Source organism: Schistocerca gregaria, chromosome 4, assembly GCF_023897955.1.
Source record: "Schistocerca gregaria isolate iqSchGreg1 chromosome 4, iqSchGreg1.2, whole genome shotgun sequence".
Classification (NCBI taxonomy): Eukaryota; Metazoa; Arthropoda; class Insecta; order Orthoptera; family Acrididae; genus Schistocerca; species Schistocerca gregaria.
In genome coordinates, this window is record NC_064923.1 from 412,425,586 (window position 1) to 412,447,617 (window position 22,032).

At 40.9% G+C, this 22,032-nt stretch overlaps 1 protein-coding gene across 1 annotated transcript in view; it reads left to right on the forward strand.

Annotated features, from left to right (window-relative positions):
- LOC126267754 (neuropilin-2-like) overlaps nt 1-22,032 on the forward strand; it is a 215,524-nt gene that overhangs the window by 109,704 nt on the left and 83,788 nt on the right. Inside the window, exon 3 of the mRNA XM_049973058.1 lies at nt 21,506-21,631. Coding sequence (XP_049829015.1) covers nt 21,506-21,631 — 126 coding nt within the window. The remainder of the gene's footprint in view (nt 1-21,505; nt 21,632-22,032) is intronic.

Below are 22,032 nucleotides of genomic sequence, written 5' to 3' on the forward strand. Positions count from 1 at the left end.
ACCTCCGGAATATTTTACCCAAGAGGACGCCATCATCATTTAATCATATAGTAAAGCTGCATGCCCTCGGGAAAAATTACGGCCGTAGTTTCCCCTTGCTTTCAGCCGTTCGCAGTACCAGCACAGCAAGGCCGTTTTTGGTTATTGTTACAAGGCCAGATCAGTCAATCATCCAGACTGTTGGTCTTGCAACTACTGAAAAGTCTGCTGCCCCTCTTCAGGAACCACACGTTTGTCTGGCCTCTCAACAGATACCCCTCCGTTGTGGTTGTACCTACGGTACGGCTATCTGTATCGCTGAGGCACGCAAGCCTCCCCACCAACGGCAAGGTCCATGGTTCATGGGTAGGTGACTAAGGAGCTTTGCCCTAATTCTATAGTGGTAGAAAGCAGTTGTAGAACTAGTATTTTTTGTAGTTCTTGCATTTTTGTTTGGTTTCTAATAAGGGAAATCCCTTATCGCACCCCACTCAGGTTTAGTTGTAAGATGACCCAGTGGACAGCCCGTGAAGTCTGAACACAGATCAAGATTTAAAACAGGAAGAAGGTGTACTGAACTGTGAAAGAAATCAAAATAAAAACAGTGGACGCTCTAGCCGTAGAAAGAGCATTAACGAGAGGATTTGAACAGCCGCAGAGTCGTAGTTACTTGGTCACGGTGTGGACTGCGCAGGTGAAGATTCATGTTCAAATCTCCCTGGTGCCTTTTATTCTTATTTTATTTTGTTCTACTTTATCATTTTCATAACATCATGAACTGTCCGTCCGGTCACTGAAACGTTTGTTCTCTTTCTGTAGTCTCGGCAGTTGTCATTCTATACATTGAATATAGAATATGAGTCACGTGGTAAGAATACGTTACCGTCACAAGTAAATGTGATGAACAGTGAGAGCAGGCAAGATATCACATAGACGTCTCACAGAAATGAGAAAAAATAAACGGGTGTGAACTACGTTACAACAAAGGAATTCAAGAGTCAAAACTTCCAGAACGGAACGCAGCTTCAAAACGTTAAAAACATATGTTTTGACAGAGCGCAGGGAAACTGTGTGATTGTGAAACTGTTGCGTTCATTTGTTACACATTATGCGACAAACTATTATGTTTTCATCATTTTCTTGGGAGTGATCGCATTCGTAAAATACCTAAATCGGGCAAAGAGGCATATCCTACTCGCTCACCAGGCGTACAAATTAGGTGCGTCTGTAAGAGATTTCTGTCGTCTGACCAACAAACTATCACTAATGCCGTTTATGACGCACCAGACGTGTTTGCTGGTGGAGGTATCAGTTGACTTGTCGCCTTGTAATCAAACGTTTGCGGTAAGCCACTTTCTTTCGGCTGCTAATAGAGTAGTTCTGCACAATCAACTGCCATTATAGGTCCGTACCTTACACCTCACTGTTAGAAAAGGACGTTACACCACGCCGTGCGGGGTAGCCGAGCGGTCCAGGGCGCCTTTTCCTGGTTCGCGCGGCTCCCCCCGTCGGAGGTTCGAGTCCTCCCTCGGGCATGTGTGTGTGTGTGTGTGTGTGTGTGTGTGTGTTGTCCTTAGCGTAAGTTAGTTGAAGTTTGATTAAGTAGTGTGTAAGCTTAGGGACCGATGACCTCAGCAGTTTGGTCCCGTAAGACCTTACCAGGAATTTCCATTAACCACGGCACGGCACGAAAAAAAGAAAAAAAAATGGCACGAGGAAGTTTTGAACACGGCCCGCCCACTTGGCAGTGCAACAACCACTTACCCACAACGTCGTTGCTATTTCAGTCTGCTCTATATTATACTTCTTGTCCTTGGACCGTTCACTGCTTCTACTTTGCTTCTTTTTCCACAGTTCAGGACGCCTTCTTCCTGTTTTCATTCTTGATCTGCGTACAGTTTCTGACGGGCTGTCCACAGGTCCCTCTTACCACCAAATCTGAGGAGGGTGCGATGGGGAGTTCCCTTGTAATTACCAGGAATAAACACTTAATATATTCATTTATTATTATCCACATTTATATGAGTTGTTACGCCTACATTAACTTCCCAGATAAGAGACTGTAATTGTGAAGAATGACAAAAATAACCGAAAAATAATCTCAAGTCTAATTGTGGTCTTCGATCCGAACATAATTTTGATGCAACTCTCCATGCTCTTCTGTGCTTCACAGACCCTTCCGTCTCCAAATACCGACTGCAACCTAAATCCGTTTGAACCTTCTTACTGTATTCATGTCGTGGTATCCCTCTACAATTTTTACCCTCAACATGTTCCTCCTCTAGCAAATTGACGATTCCTTGATGCTTCCGTATATGACTTACAAGTGAGCTCTTCTTTTAGTGAAGTTGTGGCGTAAATTTCTTTCTTGCCTGTTCATCTGCTCTATCACTGCGCATACGTCATGAATCTGGATTACAGTTTTTTCTATTTGCAAAAGAAAAAAAAATATCTTTCTATTTCTAAAAGAGAAACAACCACACGAGAGATCTTTTAAAGTGAATGCAAGTAAACGCGTCGGTATAGAAAGAAAATGGTTCAAATGGCTCTGAGCACTATGGGACTTAACTGCTAAGTTATGGCGAATACCCTGTGAACGTCATCTGCCAGAGTGTGTAATGCCAACATTAAAATTCGGAGGCGGTGGTGTTATGTTGTCGTGTGGTCGTGTATTTCATGGAGGGGGCTTGCACCTCTTGTTTTGCGTGGCACTATCACAGCACAGGGCTACAATGATGTTTTAAGCACCTTCTTGCTTCCCACTGTTGAAGAGCAATTCGGGGATGGCGATTGCATCTTTCAACACGATCGAGCACCTGTTCATAATGTACGGCCTGTGGCGGAATGGTTAGACGACAATAACATCCCTGTAATGGACTGGCCCGTACGGAATCCTGACCTGAATCCTATAGCACACCTTTGGGATGTTTTGGAAAGCCAACTTCGCGGCAGGCCTCACCGACCGATACCGATACCTCTCGTCAGTGCAGCACTCCGTGAAGAATGGGCTGCCATTCCCCAATAAACCTTCCAGCACCTGACTGAACGTATGGCTGCGAGAGTGGAAGCTGTCATCAAGGCTTCTGCATTCCAGCATTGCCGGTGGAGGGAGTCACGGACTTGTAAGTCATTTTCAGCCACGTGTCCAGATACTTTTGATCACATAGTGTAGGTCGGCAAAGTTTATAATTTTGCCCTTTCCGTGGATATCTGCATGGATATCAATTTGTGACTGATTCCATAACTCTTTGGGGTGCATCGTTTTTGTTGGTTGTTTTGGGGAAGGAGACCAGACAGCGAGGTCATCGGTCTCATCGGATTAGGGAAGGACGGGGAAGGAAGTCGGCCGTGCCCTTTGAAAGGAACCATCCCGGCATTTGCCTGGAGCGATTTAGGGAAATCACGAAAAACCTAAATCAGGATGGCCGGACACGGGATTGAACCGTCGTCCTCCCGAATGCGAGTCCAGTGTGCTAACCACTGCGCCACCTCGCTCGGTCGTTTTTGTTGTCTTAGAGTCTACATATAGTAAGCAATTAACAGGATCTTAATGTCGCTTGGTACTATTCAAAACATTGTAGAACGCGTTGTTCTTAGTCAGCGAGAGAGTTAACGAACGTGCGCCAAACACAAATGCAATTTAAAAAAATGATAACAGATACAACTCGACATTCTGTTCTAGACACAACCTCCTAGCACATGCATTTCAAGTAACGCGGATCAAAACCGCCACTAAGAAATGGTTCAAATGGCTCTGAGCACTATGGGACTTAACATCTGAGGTCATCAGTCCCCTAGAACTTAGAACTACTTAAACCTAACTAACCTAAGGACATCACACACATCCATGCCCGAGGCAGGATTCGAACCTGCGACCGTAGCGGTCGCGCGGTTCGAGACTGAAGCGCCTAGAACCGCTCGGCCACCACGGCCGGCGCCACTAAGAAGCTGAACGTTATAACCACATGAAAAGTTCTTCAGAACAACGCCATTCAAACACTTCTTTACACAGTTAAAAAAACAATCATCTGTGGCTTTTACAGAGATTTGGCATCCACAGAGTCATTCACTCGGAAGAAGGTTCACATCGGCGTGTGCTAGCAGCTACGGCTTCGTGGACCAAGTGACGCTCCACCTAACCGTAACCGTCGCTTCCATGTGGATTTTGGAACCTTATAGGAAGTGCGCCGTACTTGGTAGACACACAACTCAGCAGTAGAGAGCGCGCGCGCGCGAGCGAGAGGGAGAGAGAGAGAGAGAGAGGTCAAGGAAGAGGAGCCAGGGGGGGGGGGGGGGCGATGGCAGTTCTGTATGACCGGCACACAATAACAGACCGCGTTCCCGCTCCGCCTTCTTGCTTTTTGTTGGTTCTTCCGGGTCTTCCCCCACTGCCGCAGAATATCAAAATACCGAAGTGTCAGGCCCACGCTATGATACGGACAGAGAACATAAGCACTCGAAGTGGCCTGGCAATGAACTCTGAATACGAGAAAATAAGGCGCGACAATCCGTACTTTCAATTGCAAATAAGCGATTTGCATGGCAATATTTTTCATTTACTTCTAGATTACGAGGACTGCCATAAAGTACGAAGCTTGCGCCTCGAGATCGAAGGATGATTTTCGTGAAATCTCACTCAAAAATTAAGAGTAACTTCTTGTAGCTGGGACAATCCTGTAAAATTTTGTAAGTATTGTCGTAGTCTGTAAAACTATTTAGTTGTATACCCTCACATCGCAGTTACGACCGTGTGTCAGTTATGAGCCTTTGCCTATAGTCAAAACCTCTGTATCATCTGATACCACGTGACTCAGAAGCTGCTTTTAGCGCACTGCGTTCCTCATTACGACTTCTTGTGAGTAATGCACTCTTCGAAATGCGTTATAAATATGTTGCTTGTATGCTACTGTGATACCACCCTAATATCGGGTGGAGTAAATAATAAAGTCAGTTTTAGTTTATTAGTGTTGTTAGTTTTTAGCAATGACGCAGCATAATACCCAGAAGAATTTTAATCACTATTCCGAATTTGGGGTTTTTGGTTCTCCGAATTTGTTTTTGGTTCATACAAACCAAAAGCTGGTTTCGCCACATAGTGTTCTGTGGACAGCTGTTCCTGCCTACGAATCCGTGTGTGAACTGTTCTATTTAAATGTTTTTTTATAGTACCAATATATCGTTCTTATTCTACTTCATTTTATTTTGCATCAGTTTTTCGTAGTTTCTAGCATTTAACGGAGAACCCCATGTTAGCAGCTTTTACAAAATTGGCACTACTTTATTACATCCTGTCACGAAATGATTATGTCTTTCTGCTGTGAATGGTGAGGTTTCTTGCAACTGATCATGCTTTGTAGGCTTAGCGTCTAAATTCTAAAGCATTCTCTCTTGGAAATGCTAAAAATGCAACAGTAGTTAAGCAAATGTGTTCACACGTCCTTAGTACGTACTACAAACAATACGTTTTCGCAAAAAGCAATTTACAACAATCATCCTACCATTGCAACAAAAATTTAAAACAAAATAGAACGCACTCTCATGCTTTCTTCATAGGATCTACTAGGGTTTACAAAATGCAGTACATTCTGTGCAGGAGAAGTACGTTCACACTACATCGTACAATACCATGTACAAAAATATACTTCGATGCTGAATATTACCTTTGATTTTCCTCTATAGAAAGGTTTTCCTCCAACATAAAAAATAACCGGAAATTATTACATCTGTTAGATAAGATCTTAATTTATCCCCTCAGGATGTCCGCCCAGGTGTTTCGATCTTGTATATCTTCTTACTCTGTGCCAGTTCTTGTCGTTAATTGTTCATTTTGGAGCCAGGTGGTCACAGGGAGTCCACTTCGGTATTCTGGCTTCCTCCACTCTTCTTACATGCCCGTACCATTGTAACTTCTTTCCTTTCATCATGTCATGCAGTCTTTCTCTTACTTCCATTCTCTTCATTATTTCGTCGTTTCTCAGTGTTTCTTTTCTACAAATTCTTGCTGATCTTCTCTATAAGTCCGTCCGCAACTCGGGGTCTTGCGGCTGCGTTCTCACTTACCGGGCACGGGGTCCCGGGTTCGATTCCCGGCGGGGTCAGGGATTTTCTCCTGCCTCGAGACGACTGGTTGTGTGTGTTGTCCTCTTCATTTCATCATCATTCGTGAAAATGCCGAGATTGGGCTGAGCAAAGGGGGAATTTGTACGGGCGCTGATAACCGTGCAGTTGAGCGCCCCACAATCCAAACATCATCATCTATGTAAGTTCATTTCTTCTGCTTGCAGTTTTCTTTTTTTTTTTCAAAATAGTAGCCCATGTCTCCACTCTATGCATAAACATGACCTCCAGTATCGATTTATATATGATTCTTTTGCTTCGGTTTATTATATTTCTGCCCCTTAAGATTGAGATGAGACCTCCATTCCATTGCTAGTTCTTTTAGTAATTTCTACCTCTCATTTTCCCTCGATCTATAAAATGGATCTCAAATAACAGAAGGTACTGACCTTCTTAATTCTCTTTCCCCTCATGTATAAGTCATCTGGATCATTAGTGAGGCATTCTGATAATTAATCTTCAATCCCTAGTCTCTGAATTCCATTGCTAACTGATTACATATATAAGTTGCTTCCTGCCCGCCTTGTACTATAACTGCTTGACCATCAGCAAGTAGTAGGTGATGTAAATAAACTCCATCTTCAATTTCTAGCCCCATCACATTGCATTTACATAAGACTTATGCCTGTGTCGATTTCAAATAACGTTGGTGACAGGGGACAGCCTTGTAACAGATCTTGCTTGTTCTAAATTTCTATGGAAGTGTATTACCAATTTTCACTAGACACACAAGTATGTTATCTTTATATATTTATTGTATTATTTTAATTAAATTACCCTTTGTGTTCGCCATATGTAATGCTTTCCAAAGTAGTTTTCTCGGGACAGCATCGTATGCTTTTTTCTAAATCTATGAAAATTAATCCAATACTTTTTATTTTTCCCTACGTTTCTCTAAGAGCTGTCGTAAAGTGAAAACATGGTCTACGCATGATCTTCCAGCTATGAAGCCACATTGTTCTTCCTGGGTTTTAAAATTTATTTCCAACTTATTTTTAATTATTTTCCCAAAAATTCTCTTAATGTTTTTATAACAAAAATTCCTCGATAATTCGAGTTTTACTGAATAACCAACTGTATTATTAGTTTCACAATGTTCTCACCATAATATTTTAAAAGCTCCATACTGTTACAGCCTCATACAGGCGATTTACCATTCTTCCCTGTTCTAAACACTTACTCACCTCGATTTCTAAAATTTGGATCTCATTCCCTACTTGTTCCTTTCCTTCCACTGTTCCTTCTTTCAGATATTCTTCTCCAACCTCAATAAATAATTTCCGGAAACATTCTTCCGATTCTTTTGGTGTCATCAGCTGAAAATTGGTTTCGGCTTTCGTCTTTTGTCGAAGCCCATTTGGTACTGACCACGTATCTTTCGCTCCCCCAAATCCTAGTTTGCTTTTGACATTGGAGCATCTCCTTTCCCATGTTTCATTCTCTGTAATTCTTACCTTTTTCTCACTTCAGATTTTTCTTGTTGTTTCCGGTTTATCATTCAGGCACTGGTTGAATGCGTTCCTCTTTTCTTTCATTGCCATCTCTGCTTCCTCCGACCACCATCTGCTGTACGGCTGTGGCCCTTCCCCTTACGCCCAGCCCGTCTATGTTTATAACAACCGTTTTTATGTAGTCATATATTATCTCTGTACTTCTTTCTGGCAGCAAAGAATGCTCTTATACTTTCATTTTGTAGCCTATCAATATTAAAGTGTATATGTTGAGCTTTCTCAGTTGAGTTTGTTTTAGTTATATAGCATTCTTTCCTTCTTCCATGACCGATCTAACATCTGCTGCGTTGAAACTACTTATCTGTCTGATGATAATAAAATCTATTATAGAACGAAGTTCTCTAATATTCTGTTGCGAAATATGTTTATGAATATCCTTGTGTTTTAAAAATGTGTTGGTGTTCACAAATTTCAATCAATCGTTATCCATTGTCATTATTTATTTATTATTATTAATTTTGTCTCTCCATGTTTTTCCACTATCGTATATAATTCTCTAATTCCTACGCCTCCACTAATATTCCCCATGACAATCAGTTCATTTCTTCATAGGATTTTTTCTATAGTCCCCCTAAGGATTGTCGAGAAAGTATCATTATATCACGGCATGAAAAGCTAAGACCAGACGTTTCAGACAGAAATTTAAACGTTTTTCCTACAGAATGCGTTTCCAGATCCTAAACGACTACGTAACATATCTGGTACAGCAAGACTGAAACAGGAGTCATGAAAGAAAACAGTTAGCGGCAGTTTACGACGTAAAACACAATGTCGAAAGTGCAAAGGCAAGCAACCCAGAAGACAACGAGCCAGACCGCTTTCGCTTGGGCTTCTTTCAGACCCACAAACACAAAGGTCTCACACGTCACGTCTTTGGATACGACAGTACTAGCTGACACATATGACCATATTATGTGCATAAACTGCATCCTGTGACAACCGGTCTCCGTGACATATGACCTACGCGAGTCCATTCCCATACGTGTTGCTTAGAACTGTTACTGCATGGCTTTTAACAATCCTGTTGAATTAAGTCTCAGTGGAGATATTTTGAATTTCATCAGATTTTATGAAACACTGCGCTTTACTTGAAATATGATTTTTCTTCATAGAATTATGAAGTTGTACTCTCCTGAAAAAAAGAACGCCTTGCTGACCTGCTCAAATCACTATCGCATTTTATTGCAAACAAACAAAAGCGGAATGCCAATATACTTTTCATGTTTTTATGCTTGATACCTGAAGATATTCATGGGTAAATTATCCTAGGAAAGAAAGTGTTTATTTCTCAGAAGTTATCAGTGAGAACGATGTAGGGTTCATCGACATTTATTTGTAGATGCCTCTTTGAGGACTAAAATATTTCAGTACCAATGTCACGACACACACTTTTTCTAATAACATTTTCAATGAAGGGCTGATTACGATTTGAAAGTAACAATCGTGTCTAAAAGTACAAGACCAAAAGAAAATATAAGCTACATCATTCTTCACTGAACCTGCACTGACTTGGAAAGCAGTGCACCATGCATTGACCCAGGGATATAAAATGTCGTAAAAAGCTGTGAACAGAATGGAAACCATTCATACTCTATCTTTGTATATATCACAAACGAGAGTTTAGTTGCAAACTAATCTTTAGCTTTGAATGACTGTTTTGCACGACTCGCGTTTTCTCAAAACATCAAGCCGTACCGCAACAGGCTGCGCACGTTTGCAAAATAAGTACCTAACACTTAACACTATTAGACGTAACAGTATTAAGTGAATTTATTGTTGAGTGGTTCAATATATTTCTCATTGTTACTCTAAGTGCGAGAGGAATACATAATTTGGAAAAGTAATACGTTTATTTTCCGTGTTAACTAAAGAGCATTAAGTTGTGTGATTAGCATGCATGTAGGCACACTATCTTTGCTAACCAATCATGTACAGCTAGACAGTGGACAGTGATTCATTGATACCCAACCAACACCGGGAATGCGTCTAGCGGGTACAAAGAAAGATTTGTTTACCATCTGTGTTGTTGGTGAGTCGAAGTAAACAGATACCGTTTACTAGATAAAAAATTTGGCTCCAATGTACTCAAATGTCAATCAAGGCATCACAGTTCTTGCACACTAAATCATGGTATGAAATGCCCAAGTGATGCCGAAACATTTATCTACAGTATTAAAGTGAAGTTTGACAAAAATGAGCAGAAGCTATACAAGTGCCTCGAACAACCGTGAAACTCAAAACCGTAGCCGTGATGGGAACCACTTCAGTTAACAAATGTTTCTTTTAAAGAATGGCAATTACCTACCCTTTATTTCATGAGTAAGGAGGGAGATGAGAAGGTTAGAATTTACTATTTGGTCGTGTCCGATGTCATTAAGTTCGTTTGGTAAAGAACTGAAGAAGGTATTGTTCTGCCATTATCAAAGCAGCCAGCCCTGAATTTCAGTGAACTGATTTTCTGGAGACCACGAAATCCTTAAACTGGATGGCTAAAGGCCGTCTGAATTAGGACTGTTATTATTTTTAAAAATATCGGGAATCTAAGATATCGGTATTTGAAAAAAAAATTTACTATCGGCTCTCGGCACGTCGAAAGAAATTATCGATATATCGATGGTAGAAATATCGACATATTGGCCCGAAGAAATATCGGTTGCACATGGAAAATATACTGCTGTTTTAGAGTTGTATATTTAAGTTTTGATTTATTACTAGGTATTCTGTACATCAACAAGACAGCAACCTGCTTATCCCCCTTAGAGCAATAATTGAAAGGAAATCTTCACGCTTAGCGATAACCACTTTGTCAAAAATGTTAACTGAAGATAAGTGGTACAATAAAAGGTGTCCGATGGACCTGTCGTTCGGTGTCCTCACATATCGGATTTGTCAGGAACACTACATGTCGACTTCCCTGTTTTTCTTTTCTTTTTTCAACGTCACTGACCTAACAGGTGTAGTGTCGAAATTACGTGGTGAAGCTAAACGTTGCAGTTCGTGCTGGTAACGCCGAGCGCCGATTACGTCAGCATTTTCCGTCACAAGTATCAGCCCACCGTCAAGACCAATCTTGTCATTTAGATTTCTGTTAATCAGTTTCACCTACTGTATTTAAAGATCGCCGGTGTGAAGAAACAGCATTCTAGTTGCGATAAAAATTGTTTTTTAATTTAATTATGTTCTACTACAATTTAAAAAGGACAACTTCAAAGATTTTAAGAATTGCGAAAAAATATAATTTAAAATAAAAACATAGGCAATCGGTATTGCCATTTCGGTATCGATATATCAGTTAAAAGTATTTTCCCGTGAATATCGATATTTATTGGATAACATATCGATACACCAGCATTTCATCAGTCGTCCTAGTCTGAACCCCATTCCTTCCAACTTCAAATCCTGTGTGAGTAAACAGCAACAGTCACCAGTCCAAACGATGGTCTATTAACCATTAGCCATTGTCCTACTGGAGGAGGAAGAGAAGGAGTTTAGTTTAATATCTGGTCATCCCCGATGTCATGCAGTTAGTTTGGAAAATAATTGAGGACGGTATCGTTCTGCCACTATCAAAGCCTGAAATGGTTTTCGGGAAATCATGAAATCCTTAAACAAGTGGCTGGTGGGCATCTGAACCCCCACTCCTTTCAACTTCAAATCCTGTGTGAGTAAACCACAACAAGCCAAACGATGGCTAATCAGCACAGCGTTTCTTTAAACTTTATCCATTGTTCTATTGGAGATGATATTGTTTTGATCTGGGTATGGGCTTAGAAGGCCATTTAGAGGTGTAAAAAATGGTTTAAATGGCTCTGAGCACTACGGGACAACATCTGAGGTCATGAGTCCCCTAGAACTTAGAACTACTTAAACCTAACTAACCTAAGGACATCACACACATCCAAGCCCGAGGCAGGATTCGAACCTGCGACCGTAGCGGTCACGTGGTTCCAGACTGAAACGCCTAGAACCGCTTTAGAAGTGTACCTCTAGTTTAACGTGTGATCCAAATAACGGTGTAACAAGTTGTTTGACACTGGAAGAAATGAACTCGGAAGTGGAGTTTCCAACGAACCATCGCAGCAACCACTACTACTATACTGACAAATATTTTGAGAAAAAACGCGTCGAAATGTTTTAAATCGATGCATTAACTGTCTAAAATGTCAGTAAAATCCCACTTCCTCTCTCGTAGCCTTGTTCAAATCTGCACATGAAAGCGTCCTCAAGCCTGCAAAACGTACAGGTGCTCGTATATGCATTACATTAAAATATACACCTAAAATACAAATACACGAATGGAACGAAGAGTTGAAACAGTAAGTGGTCAGTTATAGCACTTATGGAAGAGGCAGTCACAGTGAGAAAACACTGAAATTTTCTGCCAGACAGTTTAGACAATTATACTCTACACAGAATACAGGGTGATTCAAAAAGAATACCACAACTTTAGGAATTTAAAACTCTGCAACGACAAAAGGCAGAGCTAAGCACTATCTGTCGGCGAATTAAGGGAGCTATAAAGTTTCATTTAGTTGTACATTTGTTCGCTTGAGGCGATGTTGACTAGGCGTCAGCGTCAGTTGATGCTAAGATGGCGACCACTCAACAGAAAGCTTTTTGTGTTATTGAGTACGGCAGAAGTGAATCGACGACAGTTGTTCAGCGTGCATTTCGAACGAAGTATGGTGTTAAACCTCCTGATAGGTGGTGTATTAAACTTTGGTATAAACAGTTTACAGAGAATGGGTGTTTGTGCAAAGGGAAAAGTTCTGGACGGCCGAGAACGAGTGATGAAAATGTAGCACGCATCCAGCAAGCATTTGTTCGCAGCCGAGGAAAATCGACTCGCACAGCTAGCAGAGAGCTGCAAATTCCACAATCAACTGTATGGAGAGTCCTACGAAAAAGGTTAGTTATGAAACCTTATCGTCTGAAATTGGTTCAAGCACTGTCTGCACCTGATAAGATTAAAAGAATCGATTTCTGTGATTTTATCCGTGCTCAAATGGAAACAGATGAATCTTTCGTTTCAAAGATTGTGTTTAGTGATGAAGCAACTTTCCACATTAACGGGAAAGTCAACCGTCACAATGTCTGTATATGGGGCACTGAGAATCCGCGGGAAACAGCTCAGTATGAACGTGACTCGCTTAAGGTGAACGTTTTCTGTGCCATTTCAGCCAATAAAGTTTTTGGTCCCTTTTTCTTCGAAGGTGCTACTGTAACTGGACTACAGTATCTGGAGATGTTAGAGAATTGGCTGTTCCCTCAGGTCGAACAAGAAGCACAACAATTCATATTTCAGCAGGATGGAGTGCCACAACATTGGCACTTATCTGTCCGTAACTACCTGAACGTCAACTACCCGAGGCGATGGATCGGCCGCCAGGCAGCCCGTGACAGAGCACTTCATCACTGGCCTCCAAGAAGCCCTGATCTTACCCCCTGCGATTGTTCCTTATGGGGGTATGTTAAGGATATGGTGTTTCGGCCACCTCTCCCAGCCACCATTGATGATTTGAAACGAGAAATAACAGCAGCTATCCAAACTGTTACGCCTGATATGCTACAGAGAGTGTGGAACGAGTTGGAGTATCGGGTTGATATTGCTCGAGTGTCTGGAGGGGGCCATATTGACCATCTCTGAACTTGTTTTTGAGTGAAAAAAAACCTTTTTAAATACTCTTTGTAATGATGTATAACAGAAGGTTACATTGTGTTTCTTTCATTAAATACACATTTTTAATGTTGTGTATTAAACCACAGGCCACATTCGTCTCATTGTCACATACATTAAGAGGGCCGACCAACTGACAAACTAATTGCTATCCTCTAGTCAATATGCAAGATATTTCGTTATTATGTGCTAACTCGCCATGAGCAGGTTCCTTGTGACAAATACATAGGAAAACATATGCAGAACATAAGAGTCTACAGTGATTTTTAAGAGAGCTAGATGCCCTTACAGGTGATGATTCGAGCTGTGTTACTCAACGATTACATGGTAACCGCCCGCTACGGAATAACGATATTGACATGAAGCATACGTTCACAGCCACATTGCAATACAACACAGTGTTACTGAGTTAACCATCCTCCATGCATTACATTCATAACCTGAAACTGATCGGAAATTTGTCAACCTGGACTCAAAGCAAGCTTACAAAGCAGCACTCAAAAAGCAATAATATACTGTCGCTTTCACAATGAGCGCTGTCCTCACCTTTAACGCAAATGCCACGTTTTTAGAGAGCTGACAAATCGATGGTTTGTTGGGATATGGCAGCATGCACTAGTGCCATGCATGTCATGGGAACCCATATCCTGGTGACAGATGCCTAACATGAAGGCAAAAATTTTCTATTGCTTTTTCATGTTTCTTCCTAAGATGTGCTCATTTGCTCCAAGTCCAGGATAAAAAAGTTCTAAGCAAATGCAGGATGCGAATCATGATTCGTCGCAATCTGTTTTCCGTTGAGTAACACGTTTCCAACCACCACATTCGGAACAATTAGCTTCATAACAAATCACTTCAGATCCTATGATGCGCACATTTTTCCACTTATTTGTCATAAGTAATTTACTAATAGCAAGTTAGCATACGAGGGTTGCCTATAGCATTTTTTCCTCATCCGAAAACATAGCTACGAATGCAAAACGTACATGTGTGTTACTTGAAGTCTCCTGAGTGAGCGAGTGAGCGCGGTGATGTACGTTACAAGCACGTGCTGTCATTGAATTTATCTCTGCAGAGAAAGAAATTGTGTCAAATATTACAAACGCTCGTGCAAAGTCTATGGAGCATATGCTGTCGACAGAAGTACAGACAGTCTCTGGGCACGGAGGGTGAGATCATCACAAGGCGGCTAGACGGAGCTCCACGATTTGCAGCGGTCGGGGAGACAATTCACAGCTGCCACGCCCGACATGTTGCAGGGAGCTAATGTTGTCACTCACCAGGACAGAAGCAGACACGATGACCTTCGTGGAAGACATTTTGAAGACGCTGAGGACGTGATTCACACCGTGAAGCACTGGCTCCGCCACCACAAGGATTGGTACCGACAGGGCATACACGCCCTTCTTTCGGTTGGAGGGAGGCCATTGAACGAGATGGAGATTACATGGAAAGATAGAGTGTGTAGATAAAACACCATTCTTTGGTGTGTAGTTCTCATTATTTTCAGTAAGGAATTGTTGAAGAAAAAAATGAGGTGAATTGCTTTCTGGGCAACGCTTGTATATAAAGGGCGACCAAAAGGTTTCCGCTAGAGAGTGTTGCTACAGTGGATATGCAACCATGGCGAAACGGATGAGGGTACATAAGCACCGGAAACTTCTTGATCATCCCTCATAACAACGAAACGTCCTGCATGTTGACATAGAGGACAGCACACAATATATCGATTGTTCGGCTCTCTACTGTACGTGTTGATGAGACGAATGTGAGGTGTGTTTTAAAATTCTGTATAGAACAAATGTTCTTGTTAAATTGTTAGACAGAAAATTTTTCAACTTGTTGTCAGAGTGGATGGCTCACACGCCTGTTTTGTAAATTGGTGTTCGTATTTTCCTGAGTTGTTTCAGTTTCTTGTTACGTTTGTGTATTCTCATTTGAATTGCACATTTAAGGTATTGTCTGTATGAAAACTTACGCACTATCTGATCAAAAGTATCTGGAAACCTATTTGTGGGCATTAATACGGGGTGTGTCCATCCTTAGCTTTACTACATTCTGACTTCTGCTGTTAACAATGTCAGAGAGGTGTCTCAATGTCTGTGGGAGAACGGCAACCCATTTCTCCCCAGCAGCCGAAACCAGAGAATGTAGTGATGTTATATGCTGCGCTTTGAAGCGAAGTTGACTTCTAACTCACCGCAAAGGTATTCCATTACCTTCAGGACGGGACTCTTGACGGGCCAGTCCATTTCAGTAATCTTATGGCTTACCAACCATAACCCCACAGGCGGTGCGTTATGCTAGGGCGCATTATCATGATGATACAATTAATCATCGTCTCCAAACTGTTCCTTTACTGTAATCAGTACACAGTACTGTAAAATGTCTTCATATCTTTCGGCATTTAGCATTTTCTTAAGCGCAATAAGGGAACCATACTCCAAGCGCGAGAAAATCTCCAATACTGTAACGTCACCCCGTCTGTACTTCACTGTTGGCACTATACAGGGTGGTCCATTGATAGTGACCAGGCCAAATATCTCAGGAAATAAGCATCAAACGAAAAAACTACAAAGAACGAAACTAATCTAGCTTGAAGTGGGAAACCAGATAGCGCTATGGTTGGTCCGCTAGATGGCGCCGCCATAGGTCAAACGGATATCAACTGTGTTTTTTTTTTTATAGGAACCCCCATTTTTATTACATATTCGTGTAGTACGTAAAGAAATATGAATGTTTTTGTTGGACCACTTTTTTCGTTTTATGATAGATGGCGCTGTAATAGTCCTACATTGCGTAGGAAATCAGCATACAGTGCACCATTTAGGTTGCCATCGATAAAATGGGGGACAATTATCCTTCCTCCAATAATGCCGCACCATACATTAACCCGACAAGGTCACTGATGATCCACTTGTAGCAGCCATCGTGGATTTTCCGTTGCTCAATAGGGCATATTATGCCGGTTTACGTTACCGCTGTTGGTGAATGACGCTTCGTCGCTAAATAGGACGCGTGCAAAAAATCTGTCATCGTCCCGTAATTTCTATTGTGCACGGTGACAGAACTGTACACGACGTTCAAAGTCGTCGCCATGCAATTCCTGGTGCATAGTCTCAGGATAAAATTAAAACCATATGGTCAGTAGTAAAGGAAGTGGCTGGTCTCCAGAGACAGGTCGAGGATATAGAATCAGTGCGTAGTGGGAATGTCCGTGTTACTGATAAGTCGCATATATGTACAGTATTTAATAATCACTTTCTGAATATAGCAGGTGAACTAAATAGAAACCTAGTTCCAACAGGAAATCATATAGCGCTCGTAGAAAAAAGTGTTACCTGAAATGCTCCTCCATGATACTGACAAGAGGGAGATTGAGTTAATAATTAAATCACTAAAGACCAAGAACTCTCATGGATATGACGGGGTATCTAGCAGAATACTGAAGTATTGTTCCATGTATGTTAGCCCAGTACTTAGCCATATCTGTAACTTTTCCTTTAGGAGTGGTCGGTTTCCTGACCGATTAAAGTACTCGGTAGTGAAGCCACTTTATAAAAAGGGAGACAGGGATAATGTTGACAATTATAGACCTATTTCTATGCCATCGGTGTTTGCTAAAGTTATCGAGAGGGTTGTATATACAAGGTTACTGGAGCATTTAAATTCACATAATTTGCTGGCAAATGTACAGTTTGGTTTTAGAAATGGCTTAACAACTGAAAATGCTATAGTCTCTTTTCTCTGTGAGGTTTTGGACGGATTAAATAAAAGGTTGCGAACGTTAGGTGTTTCCTTTGATTTAACGAAGGCTTTTGACTGTGTTGACCACAGAATATTACTGCATAAGTTGGACCATTATGGAGTAAGGGGAGTAGCTTACAATTGGTTCGCCTCTTACTTTAAGAACAGAAAGCAGAAGGTAATTATACGCAATATTGAGAGTGGTAGTGATGTTCAGTCCCAATGGGGCACTGTTAAATGGGGCGTTCCCCAAGGGTCGGTGCTGGGGCCACTGCTGTTTCTTATTTATATAAATGATATGCCTTCTAGTATTAGAGGTGATTCAAAAATATTTCTGTTTGCTGATGACACCAGCTTGGTAGTGAAGGATCTTGTGTGTAATACTGAAACATTGTCAAATAATGTAGTCCATGAAATAAGTTCGTGGCTTGTGGAAAATAATTTGATGCTAAATCACAGTAAGACCCAGTTTTTACAGTTTCTAACTCACAATTCAACAAGAACTCATATTTAATCAGACAGAATGGGCAAATTATGAGCGAGACGGAACAGTTCAAGTTCCTAGGTGTTCAGATAGCTAGTAAGCTGTTGTGGAAAGCCCATGTTCAGAATCTTGTTCAGAAACTAAATGCCGCTTTACTTACCATTAGAACAGTATCTGAAATAAGTGACATTTCAACACGAAAAGTAGTCTACTTCGCATATTTTCATACGCTTATGTCACATGGTATTATGTTTTGGGGTAATTCTTCTGATTCAAAAAGGGTATTTTTGACTCAAAAACTGGCTGTTCGAGCTATGTGTGGTGTAAGTTCGAAAACCTCTTGTCGACCCCTATTCAATAGTCTGGGAATTTTGACATTGCCCTCACAGTATATATTTTCTTTAATGTCGTTTGTTGTTAGCAATATTAGCTTATTCCCAAGAGTTAGCAGTTTTCACCCAGTTAACGACAGAAATCAAATCTGCATGTGGAATGCACTTCCTTGACTCTTGTGCAGAAAGGAGTGCAGTATTCTGCTGCATCCATTTTCAATAAGCTACCACAAGAACTCAAAAATCTTAGCAGTAGCCCAAACACTTTTAAGTCTAAACTAAAGAGTTTCCTCATGGCTCACTCCTTCTATTCTGTCGAGGAGCTCCTGGAAGAGCTAAAAAATTAAGCAAATTCCAGTGTTACATTCTTGATTTTCTTTATTTAAATTAACGACTTGTCGCCTGGATATGTTTCTTATATTTCATTTTATCTGTTTCTACAATCTACAACTGAATATGTTTCTTATATTTCATTTTATCTGTTTCTACAATCGTGTTATAATTTCATGTATTGACTCGTTCCATGACCATGGAGATTTCTTAATGTGGTCCCACGGAACAATAAATAAATAAATAAATAAACAGTCGATGTTGATGTAGCATTCTCATCACCGACGTTTTTGAGATTCCCGATTCTCGCGCAATTTGTCTGCTACTGATGTGCGGATTAGCCGCGACAGCAGCTAGAACACCTACTTGGGCATCATCATTTGTTGCGGGTCGTGGTTGACGTTTCACATGTGACTGAACTCTTCTTATTTCCTTAAATAACGTAACTATCGGGCGAACGGTCCTGACTCTTGGATGATGTCGTCCAGGATACCGATCGTCATACATATCACACACCCTTTGGTCATTTTGATCACAATACCCATACATCAACACGATATCAACCTTTTCCACAATTGGTAAACGGTCCATTTTAACACGGGTAATACATCACGAAGAAAATACCGTCCGCACTGGCGGAATGTTACGTGATTCCACCAACTTATACGTTTGTGACTATTGCAGCGCCATCTATCACAAAGCGAAAAAAGTGGTCCAACTAAAACATTCATATTTCTTTACGTACTACCCGAATATGTAATAAGATATGGGGGTTCCTATATTTAAAAAAACGCGGTTGATATCCGTTTGACCTGTGGCAGCGCCATCTAGTGGGCCAACCATAGCGCCATCTGGTTCCCCCCTTCAAGCTAGACAAGTTCCGCTCTTTGTAGTTTTTTCGTTTGACGCTTATTTCGTGAGATATTTGGCCCGGTCACGATCAGTGGACCACCTTGTATATATGATGGCAGGTAAAGTTGTCTTGGCATTCACCAAAGCCATTCACAGGGTACTGTGTGGTTCATCACTCCAAAACATTCGTTTCCCGTCATCCACTCTTCAGTGGCATCACTCTTTACGTAACCTGAAGTGTTGCGTAGCATCGACTAGAAAAATGTGTAACTTATGAGGAGCTCCTGCGTGCACTCATTGTGCTAGTCGGACTGCTGGTAGCACTTTGGGATTAACGAGTTATTCTTTCTTCTTTCATGCGATTTTTTGCAACCACCCTCTGCAATGCTGGACGGTGCCCGTCCATCAACATATTAGGTGAGCCAGGTCTTGGTTTCGCTGTGGCTATTCCTTCGCATTTCCAACTCACAGTCGCATGACATCCAGCGACTAGTCCGCACACAAACTCACTGATTTATCCTGACGGCTCCATTCTACTGTTACTGCTTCTCTACTGACAATACTACGTTCCCCGCCTCCCGTGACATCTAGAGGTGAATTCCACAATCCATAGGGGTATCCGGATACTTCTGATCAGAAGTCTAGCTATAGAGACATGAGAGTGTTGCTTATGTCGGAATCTCAAGTCTCGCTGTGTCAGTGCACTCGATAGTGATTGCAGTTGCGAGCTCGTTTTCTCTGATTCGGAGGGAGACCAAGAACATAATTAGACAGCAATATCCGACACAAAACTTTACTCTACTCGCATGTGTATTTTCTGCAGAGTTGGCACAATGTGAGTTGTTGCTCAGTAGGCGTCAGAGGTGCTAATCTACAGATAGATGTATGTATATAATAAATTACATGCTATTGGTATAGTTTGTAACCTTTCAAAGGCATTTGACTGTGTAAATCACAACAACCTTCCAAGTACATTAGAATATTATGGTCTAACAGGAAATGCTGCAAAATTGTTCAAGTCCTCTATCTCTGACAGAAAACAAGAGTCCCAATAGGAAAGAGACATATATTAAGCTGTCAGGTATCATCCAACTGGGAGCCAATAACATGTGGTATCCCCCAAGATTCTATTTTAGGGCCCCTAGTTTTTCTTGTATATATCAATGACGTTTCAAAAGTAACATTATCAGATGCCAAGGTTGTTTTGTCTGCAGATGATACAACATTGTAGTAAATAGTAAATCAAGCACAGCCTTAGAAAGATAGGCTAATAAAATTGTCATGGACATTAATAAATGGTTCCTAACCAATTCCTCGACACTAAACCTCGGAGAAATATATTTTATGCAGTTCATAACTTGTAAAAGCTTTCATGCCAATATATGCCTGAAATATCACGACGAGCAGATATAAGAAGTTGACTCTGTTAATCGGATTACAGCTTTATATTAAATTAAAAAGGAGGGGCATACTACAGACTGCTGAAGCGCCTAAACAAATCTCTATTTGCTATGTCGGTGTTGTCAGACATTGGTGGTATAAAAATAAAAAAAAAACTAGAGTACTATGCTTACTTTCATTCCACAGTGCCATACGGGATTATTTCCTGGGGTAATTTATCAAGCAAGCCAAAATTTTCCGATTCCAAAAAGATCCAATACGAATTATGTCTGGTATGAACTTAGAACGTCCTGCAAAGGGCTGTTTAATAAAATGAGGAGACTTACTACTGCTTCCCAATATATTTATTGCTTAATGAAATTTGCCATTAAAAAGATATCTTTTTTTCCAGCCAACAACTGAGTTCATTGAATCAATATGAGAAATAAGAATACCTTTGACAAAGATTTACAGTCACTTTGGTTCAGAAATTTGTCCACTATTCGGCAATAGACATTTTCAATAACATTCAGAAACCATAAAAAGTTTAACTAATAAAAAACCTCAGTTTGAGAATAGTCTAAAGGATCTATTGATGGCCAGTTACTTCAGCTCCATCGATGAATTTCTTAGCAGAACCGAGTGATGCGTGTTGTTATTAATAATATCGCATAATGTGAATATTGTGTACAATCTGACTTCTGCGCAAATTTTGTGCAGTAATGAGATCATTGTAAACAAGTGCTTTAATTTTATTATTATTATTATTATTATTTGATGATGCGAGGCTACAATACCTTAAAAATTATCATATGCACATAGGAGTTTTGAACATTTAATGTTTGATGACAAGTTTTATATCCTTTTAAATACAAAAATGCTTAAGATTTTTTTAGACCTATCCCACATCCACAACAGCAGCTTTATTTGGGATCTGTGTAAGATATATTAGCATATTTGTTCTTATTTTGTACGTTTTTATTGCGTATTCCTGCTTTCTAACATGTCCCACGTTCCAGAGGATGATCTCACTATGGATCAATTGGAACGAAAAGTACATCTAATCTAATGGAATCTGCGGTGCGCCTTGTTGCAGCCGAGCAGCTGGTGGTGGGCAAGCAGCCTTCGGACGGCGCCTTCTGCCAGACCGACTGGCTGGCCATGGAGTCCTGCGTGCCCGAGGGCGGCTCCCGCTACTGCGGGAACCTCACCGGCTCCACCTGTAAGTACACCACGTCACCTCCAGAACATGCTCACCACAATGGCACCCCTTCCCCACCGAGAGGTCAAAATCAGTTTACGATTTTACGTATAATTTGCAAAATCTTCTAGCAGCTGCATGATGCCGCACTGTCGTCTGTATCAGTATTGTCAGTCACGAGACAGTGAACCAAAAGGACGTAGTATTGGATCTTTTCTCATGGAAACCCGAGTGCAAGTATTAATTACAAGCAAACCAATAGTCCTAACGCAAAATGATTTATACCAGTATTTTTCCTGTTTTATTTCGCCTTAAGCTACAAGGAGCAATTTGGTTATGAAGTTCAATATATATTATTTAGTGTAGATTGTAATTAGGGTTGCCCGGTTTTCGGCATGTTAGCTATGAACTGCTCACTTCAA